The 8,600-nt window shown below is 43.3% G+C and overlaps 1 protein-coding gene across 1 annotated transcript; it reads left to right on the top strand.

Annotated features, from left to right (window-relative positions):
- Positions 1 to 72: 72 nt before the first annotated feature.
- Positions 73 to 7,300, top strand: slc12a8 (solute carrier family 12 member 8). The gene is made up of 14 exons (XM_085920701.1): positions 73 to 159; positions 735 to 860; positions 1,199 to 1,345; positions 1,408 to 1,599; positions 1,681 to 1,912; positions 3,915 to 4,028; positions 4,177 to 4,264; positions 4,689 to 4,776; positions 5,096 to 5,242; positions 5,763 to 6,303; positions 6,393 to 6,490; positions 6,561 to 6,678; positions 6,752 to 6,812; positions 6,907 to 7,300. The coding sequence occupies exons 2-14, from the start codon at positions 741 to 743 to the stop codon at positions 7,073 to 7,075; spliced, it is 2,115 nt and encodes a 704-aa protein (XP_085776827.1). The 5' UTR covers positions 73 to 159; positions 735 to 740; the 3' UTR covers positions 7,076 to 7,300.
- The last annotated feature ends 1,300 nt before the right edge of the window (positions 7,301 to 8,600 follow it).

The raw sequence follows: 8,600 nt of genomic DNA, 5'->3' as shown, positions 1-8,600 counted from the left end.
AGGAACACCCTGCAAACAAAGTAAGCAACGTTCAGTTCTGCTGCACACCTGCTTCAGTCTCTTTGCTTGCTGCCCACATTGATACATGTGGGCAGCACAACATACATTTTTTTTATAATCATTTTATCCTCATCATGGATTAATTATATTTTTTGAAAGGTAGGTTTAAATCAGTTTAACCATTGCTGAATCAGTATGTAATGACATCACAGTTTTGATTCTTCCTTATGTACTAGGGCCTTCATTATTTCATTAATTTTGTTTCTTATTGATAATTATGTCATTCTGGTTGTTAACTAATTCTTGGCTGTGCTTTAATTCGGCTGTCTGTTATTGTAACGTTGCAGAATACACTGAACACAAACGTTATTTGAATTTCCTAACGTGACTTTAATGTTATTCTTGAATACATAATTCAAATATGCAGTCAAAAATAGGGCCCCTTGTTATTACGTGATGGTGGATAGAAGGGGGCCTCCGAGTAACAACTGGTACTGGTCCACATCAACAACACAACTGGGTTTCGCCCTTTAATTTTAAGCAGGCTTTGTCTATGTAAGTTATTTAAAAGAAAACATTGTTGATCATCCCTCGTCCTGTTTTTGTTTTTTAATTGTTTGAGGGTGAAGAACGGTGTCTTTCTTATTTGCCTGAGCCGCCAAGGTCAGGATGTGCCACCTAAATATTCCTACCTGTCTATAGCTCATGTTCTGCTGCTCACTTATGCATTATAGGTTACAATGGAGTCCTTACCCGTGCAAACCTGTGATCAGACAGGAGATGGATCAGTCCTGCCGAAGGAGGCAAATTCAAGCAACAGCGACCCTCAGGAGCGAGATCTGTTCCACGAGGATGCACAAGTAATCTTTCCAATATGATTTTCTTTCAAAAGTATGACATGTTTCGTCATTCTAAGGTGTGGTTATGTTACAACGTAACGTTCAGCATAATTAAACCTGCAAAGAAGACAAACATGCACGCTTTTATCACAAAGGATAGAAAACTTGTAAACCGGGGTTTGCGTTTGTTTGTTTTAAAGACATCGCCCTCTGCTCAAATACATGTTTGGCTTTGACGTGGCGGTATTTCATTATTCTTACGTTAGCCACATGCTGGAAAGTAAAATCTTCATCTTCATATTGGCATGATGATTATGATTACGTCAATATGGGTTTTAATGAAGTAAGCTTTTGTCCAGGGCTCTCAGCAGTCTACTCAACCATGGTGGAGAATCAAACTTTTTGTGTGGGAGCCGGTTCTTTTCGGTACCTGGGATGGCGTCTTCACCACGTGCATGATTAACATCTTTGGTGTTGTTTTGTTCCTGCGTACTGGCTACTTAGTGGTGAGTACATGCTGTTATACTTTAGTGTGTGATGGTTGAAATTAATTTTTGCAGTTTTCCAGGGGAACACAGGTGTGCTGCTTGGGATGCTCCTGGTCTCCATGGTGGTTCTGTTTGCTTTGGTAACAGTCATGTCTGGGATTGGCGTGTGTGAGTACTGCGGAGTGGGAAGTGGAGGTGTGTACTCCATGATCTCCACCGTCCTTGGGGGCAGGGTAGGGGGTACCATGGGCCTTCTCTATGTGTTTGGACAGGTGAGTCCCAAATTGGATTGACACCTTTTTTTGAGGGGGGCATGTAAATGCACGTCGGTGTGATCACATCTTCTGCCACAGTGCGTCGCCGGCGCCATGTACATCACTGGCTTTTCGGAATCGGTGGCACAGCTGCTGGCTCTTCAGAGCCAGTGGGCGGTGCGAGGAATGTCAGCTGCTGTACTGCTCGCTCTACTCGGAATCAACCTGGCAGGTGTCAAGTGGATTGTGCGACTCCAACTGGTGTTATTGACGGTGCTGGCTGTCTCAACGCTGGACTTTGTCGTTGGTACTTTCACGCACCTTGACCCAGGTAAGACGGATGTAGTCTTTTCTTGCTTATCTTTTTTTTTTTCTTTTTTATAATTACTGTTCAAAGAGCACTGTACATACAGTAAGTAGGTTGGAGTGTCTCTGTTCAGCATGTGTTATCTGTTTAGACCAGCAGGCGGCGCACTACTACCACGGTTCATGATCAAAATTCTGAAGGACATTTTAACATAAACATGTATTTCAAGTCTCAACAATTTTCAATCTTTTTTTTATAAAGTTTAAATTATTTGGGTTTTTAAAATATATATATATTTTTGTCCAAGTTGGTTCTGTTTTTGAGACTTACAGGAAGTAGAATTTCCTGTTCTGACTGATTATCCGTGTCCTGTCCAGTAGGAAGAGAAAGGTATTATTTCAATCTAAAGTTGAAAAAATATTGAATGTGTTAAAAGAATTGTCTGACGTCCAACTATATGGCAAGCACATCTTGTAACTAATTATGTACTGATCTGCAGATGATATATTCTAATATTGAATTACTACCTAAAATAATCACATGTCCAGGTTTTTCCAGTTAAGGAGTTAAGGGCTACGTGTTATTGTGACCTCATATTTGGCAGGAGGCCAGCAGGTCCCTTAGCTGGTTGAATCAGCCAAGATTAGAACGCACTCACTGAACGCTCAGCTCCATCCCGAAGGAGGACGAACCTCAGCGCCCACCAAAACTAATGCAGTAAATCAAATCCAAACTTTGTGGCACAACGTTCACGACACGCTTATATAAATGTTGCTTCCGAGATTTGAGGTGAGGTAATTTGGCGCTCCGTTTTTTTGTTTCAATATTTAGGTTCCCTTGATTACTTCGAGTCATACTCATTTCCCCATTTCTACTGAAATCCAACCCGGAGTTAAAAGTTCATCCATTTGCTTATATCAACTGCGGTTAAATGCATCAAGGCTTTGTCATGCCCGATGGGAGAAGAATTTTTCTCTTGTAATTCATTTTGACTCCGAACGCACCGACATTGCCAAGTTATTGTGTGCGAAACCACAACAATCTCATCGTCATGCGAGCAAAGCCCTTCAGTGTAGACTTTTCCCCGTAGCAAACTACAATGAGGTCCTCGGGGCCACAGCTTGAGGGTGTTAACCAGACTCACCCACATATTTGCAAAATGACAAAGAAAGAAAAACTAAGATGAGAGGCCGGCTCCTACCCCTTCGGAACCAGCACGGCTTTTTACGCTGGTTGCTAATGTGCAGCTAGTCATCTCAGTGGGACCTGCCTGACCGCTGTGACCTCGCAGCCTGACAATGTGGGTGACAAAGAGGTCAGGCAGAGGGAGAGGCCTCAGACACATGGAATCTGCATTCCAGTGTGTTTCAAGACCAACGCTGAACTCTATTCTGTTCATATCCAACCGTCCTCACACCTCCCATGGAAGCAGTCACTTGACTGTCCTTAACTGCACTTCAACATTTGGCAAACTACCAGAAAAAAAAAAAAGCTTCAAACCAACACCCATTAAGTCACATTATAAAAAATAGAAGTCCACCTTTTGTCTAATTTTCATTGATCTAAACTGATCTTTATTTTAAGGATGTTTTTTTTTTTTTAACATGTCTGTCTCCTCTTTTTTTTTTTTTTATTCAAACTTGGAAGCTGCACAGCTTCTGAAAAGGGTGGTTACTTCCTTTTGGATAAACATGTCATTAATCTGGGAGAACACATTCTTTCCCATCGCAAGATAATCAAGGGGGAAATGTCCCGTGTTGGTGAAGCAAAGGCCTCCAGCAATGTAGAGCAATCTGTTCCTGTGCAATTTAGAAGATCGCTAAATAGTTTAAAAGTAAAGACACATGTTTGGTGTTTGTGTTTAGTTAGACATCCAATCAAGATGGTCACCGTTATTTGAAACGTGATCATCGTCCGTCAGCCGTGTTGGAGTTTAAAAGTGTTGTCGATGCACAGAAAAAGTCGATCCTCGTGGTGCGAGGTTCCATAATGACGGGCTTTCTGTTTTTGCTACCTTCTCTTTTAGAGCATGGTTTCATCGGTTATTCTGTTGGTCTGCTCAGCCACAACTTGCTGCCCCATTACAGCCCGGGAGAAGATTTCTTTACAATCTTTGGGGTCTTCTTCCCTGCTGCTACAGGTGGGCGTGCTTGCTCATTGACTAAAGCCAAGACAAAAGTCTTTCAATATTGTTTACATTCTTGTGTGTGTGTGTGTGTGTGTGTGTCTCTGTGTGTGTGTGTGTGTGTGTGTGTTGCATTTGTGTGTGTGTGTGTGTGTGTGTGTAGGTGTTATGTCAGGCTTCAACATGAGCGCAGACCTGCAACGGGCCGAACACAATATCCCTTTGGGAACGCTGGCAGCAGTTTTCACCTCGTATGATAAACACACACTTAGCTGGACACAAGATTATAAAATACAAAAATGCTCAACAGAGACAGGACAGGTCCAAAAATATTTTTCGAATTAAAAAAAACGTAAACAGTTAGCAGCCTCCATTTAAAAAAAATCATGTCCTCCCTTTTATCAACTCATAACTATTCTCATAATGTTAAAAATAATGGTCACTCATGACTTTCTCTAACTTTTATCTGTAATACATTTTCAAAAATACTTCACTCACATGCTGAGTCATGAGGTAAGATCACAGAGTAGTGATGTCTCAAAAAAAAAAAAAAAAATGAAGAGAACAAACCCAAATCCCTCTTTACCTTTTGCAAATAGTGTCACTGCACATTTTTTTTACCCAGTAATATATACAGTTGTAGAATAATTCCGGTGCACTGTCTGTGACCCACAGGTGGTTCCTGTATCTGGTCTTCGTCTTCCTCCTCGGTGCCATATGTACCAGAGAAGCTCTGCGCTTTGACTTCTTAATAGCAGAAAAGGTAACTACCACAGATGTATTTAGGTTTGTCCTGTGTAAACGAGCCTAGCAACCAACTTTTGTTTATTTCCACCGCCATGTTGCAAACACATGCAATCAGAGTATTAATCACAAAACACTCGGTGACATAACGCATGCCTCGGTCATGACTAAAGCTAAATACATCACAAAGCGACTCATTAACCTTAACCTGTTCATCCGGGGGTTAGCGCTGGGTGTTTTTTTTTTTAAGATCTGACTACAGCGGAACTGAACAGGGTGTAGCTCGCAACCCCACCCCATCCTCTTCCAGCCTCTGTTTGTTTTCTCCCTTCCTTCAGGTCTCCTTGGTGGGTTTCCTGTTTCTGCTGGGCCTCTACGTCTCCTCCCTGGCTTCCTGCATGGGCGGCTTGTATGGAGCGCCCAGGATCCTGCAGTGCATTGCCCAAGAAAAGGTCATCCCTGCACTGGCCTTTCTGGGAACGGGGGTAGGTTGGATCAATGGGGCGGACATTGATTGAGCGAAAGTCAAATGATTACATATTTACCGGTCAGTAAAATTCCCTGCTAATGAAATAAGCGTGAATCTTTGAGGGGGAAAAAAACTGAGGTGGACTCGTCAGGAAAAAAAAGTCACTAATTAGAGAGGGTGAACTCCACTTCATAAAAGTGGAGGGCACTGACTACATCACCCGCACAACATCTCGACACCATCCGCCCCTCACTTTCCCTCAGACTGCCAGCAGTGTCTGACCTCTCTCAGTGGGTTGGAATGAGGCCCGAGACATCTTGGCCCAAATCAAAGGTTCAGAACAAACGCAGGAAGGGCGACAGGCTGGACTCTGCTTTGCTGTATGCTCTGGACGTCTGCCAAGCACACAGAACAGCACCGATGTAACCGGCAGATAGGTCCTAGGAAGGCAATGCTAGCTCATTTACATTTAGAGAACCGTTTGCATATGTATAGATCATTAAAAAAATGACTAATTATTTAAAATTGTCTAACAGAAAGGCCCAAACAAGACTCCCGTGGCAGCAATCTGCCTGACCAGCCTGCTGAGCATGGCCTTTGTTTTCATCGGCCAGGTCAACGTGCTGGCACCCATCGTCACCATCAACTTCATGCTCACCTACAGCTTCATTGATTACTCCTACTTCTGCGTGTTCATGACCTTCCATATGAAGAATCAAGACAAAAGTAGCCAACCGAGATTCAACAGACAGATGTCCGAGCCTTTGATTGACACCGCGGCGACCGGTTATGGTAGTGGAGAGGGAAGTCCACAAAGGAAGGACACTTTGATGGAGTTCACCAAGGACATGGATCGGATCTTTCCCTCGGTCTTCGATGGAGTTGCCGGAGCTGAGAAAACCTCACAAGGTGGGAGCAAGAGCAAGGAAGCCAAGCAGAAGCTGATGGACAGTTTTGGCTTGGACCCGCAACGCAATGTCTTTGCGAATGAACAAGCTCAGCCTCAAGAAGCACCTGAGGTGGAGAAAGCAGAAACCACTCTTGGTGAACATCCTTCTTCTGGCCCAAATCAATCAGGTGCGTCATTCTATAGATGGAGATCAAACAATCCATTTATAAGTCTCGGTAGATTCATTTCGTGGACATCAAAATCACTTTTTTTCCAGCCACTGGAGAAAAATCAGAACAGCACAACTTAGAAATCAAACCCAAGCCCGACTCAATCTATGCCAAGTTTAGCAGCCACTGGATGGCTCTTCTTGGTGTAAGTTCTACACAAGCATCATCTTTGTGCTCCCATCTGCTGTGAATGAATAATATGTGTTCTCTTTCAGGCTTTGAGCTCCCTGTTGATCATGTTTATTATTCATTGGCTTTATGCATTAGCAAACATAGTTGTTGCACTGCTACTTTTCTTCTACATCGGCAAAACCAGCCCAGGACTACACAGAGGTGACGTTCACACTTGCATCATTCAGTCAGGCAGCTGCTGGGGCTAAATTTCCCCACCCAAATTTATTTTCAGGTGTTGCGGCTCGATTCAGTTTTCCTGCGTGGCTCAAATCAACATTCAACAGGATTTGCAGGTATCGTTTGGTTTTGTTACCTTTTTTTTTTTTTGGCTTCAGTAATGTCCTTCTAAATTTGAACATGAGTGACACATTCTTGCCTTTGCGCCAGGAGGACGGCGTCTCCCAGAGATGAAATTGTAGTGACACCATCTCTGTCGGGGGTCGGTATTAGAACTAAGCAGCTGACGGAGGAAAATGCCGACTTTGCGTCTCGTAGGCGCTATCACCAGTCCTCGTTCATCAAAAGAGACGTGATGTTGCAATCGCCTCATGGGTAACTTAAGCACAACCTCAGTTGTTGGAACTTAACTAGTTATTATTGCAAACAGTGCGTGTGACTTCATGCATGTGTGTGAGCAAGAGGACAAATCTTTGACAATTTTTCTATTCAATGAAGTTGAATAAAACAAAAAGACAATTTGACATTTTTACAGAAGAACATAAAATACGATTGTACCGTCACTGTTCGGCTTGTTTACAGCAATATATGTGTTGGAAACAAATTAAAAGGTTATACTCTAACAGTTATGGCTCATTTGGTGTTGAGCTTAGAAACGGGAGGAAACCACATATCACATCAATCTTCAGATATCATAAAGTGTGCAGGCTATATTTGATGACGTCACAGCTGTGGATGCGCATTGGTATGACTGTTTTGCTGCAGTCACAGCCCCATCTCCTATGCTTCAACTAAATACAGTAGAGTCTCGGTTTTCGAACGTCCCGGTTCTCGAACAATTCGGTATTTGGATGTCGGACGAAATTCGGTTGTCGAACCTGGCGAGATGAGCCGAGAGGACCCGCATGCCAACTGACTCCGTTCTTTATGACATTCTGGTTACTCTGAAGGTTGCATCAACTCTAATCATGCCTCCAAATGAAGCAAGTGGGAGCAGTAAAGCCATCCTAAAACACAAAGACGCTCCTCCTAAAGCAATGCGACAGTGAGCGCCCCGCCGGCGCGCTGCGGGCGCTTGCGCGATCGGACCAAATTAAGCTCTCTGCGCACTGAGGTCCACTTAAATTTTGGAAAGTACATTAGGACTTTGAAAATATTTTCTAAATTTCAGCGGCCGCTCTGTCACAATAATGCGACCAGCGTGGTGCAGTTGCGCAGTCGGCGACGCGCTGCGGTTGCGCGTTCGGCGGTGCGCTGTAGTTGCGCGATCGGACAAAATTAAACTTCCTGCGCACTGAGGTCCACTCAAATTATGAAAAGTACATGAGGACTTTAGAAATATTTTCTAAATTTCAGCGGCCGCTCTGTCACAATAATGCGACCAGCGCGGTGCCGTTGCGCGGACGGCGAAGCGCTGCGGTTGCGCGTTCGGGGTGCGCTGCAGTTGCGCGATCGGACAAAAATGCGCAAACGAAAAAATGACGTTTTTTTTTCGCTTGGAACGGATGAAATTCTTTTTCCATTATTTGTAATGTGAAAACATGATTCAGAATTCGAACAGCCTTCTGGAACGGATTGTGTTCAAAAACCGAGGCTCCACTGTAATGTATTTTATGTCAAAATGACATTTGAAGAATCCAAATGTGCTAAGGAGGAAGGACAACAGAAAAGTCACCAATTCCCTAAAATTGTAAAGGAAACTGTGAATTAATTCTAGTAACTATGACCACACAAGAAAGTGTAGGGAACGGAAATAAAAGATTTGCTCAAATATTTTTTAATTATTGACGTAGAGTCCAAAATCATTTATGTTAAGTGGTAATCCACGCACTTTGTACTCTGTTGATGTTTACAATCGGATGCGCCTGTGTGTGCGCCGAGTAGAGGAGGAGGAGCCCGCTGGT

The sequence above is a fragment of the Syngnathus leptorhynchus genome, chromosome 9 (assembly GCF_054491065.1).
Source record: "Syngnathus leptorhynchus isolate UIUO chromosome 9, UIUO_Slep, whole genome shotgun sequence".
NCBI classification, from domain to species: Eukaryota; Metazoa; Chordata; class Actinopteri; order Syngnathiformes; family Syngnathidae; genus Syngnathus; species Syngnathus leptorhynchus.
Note: the sequence above shows the minus strand (reverse complement) of the source record. Positions and strands in the feature narration are given on the sequence as shown.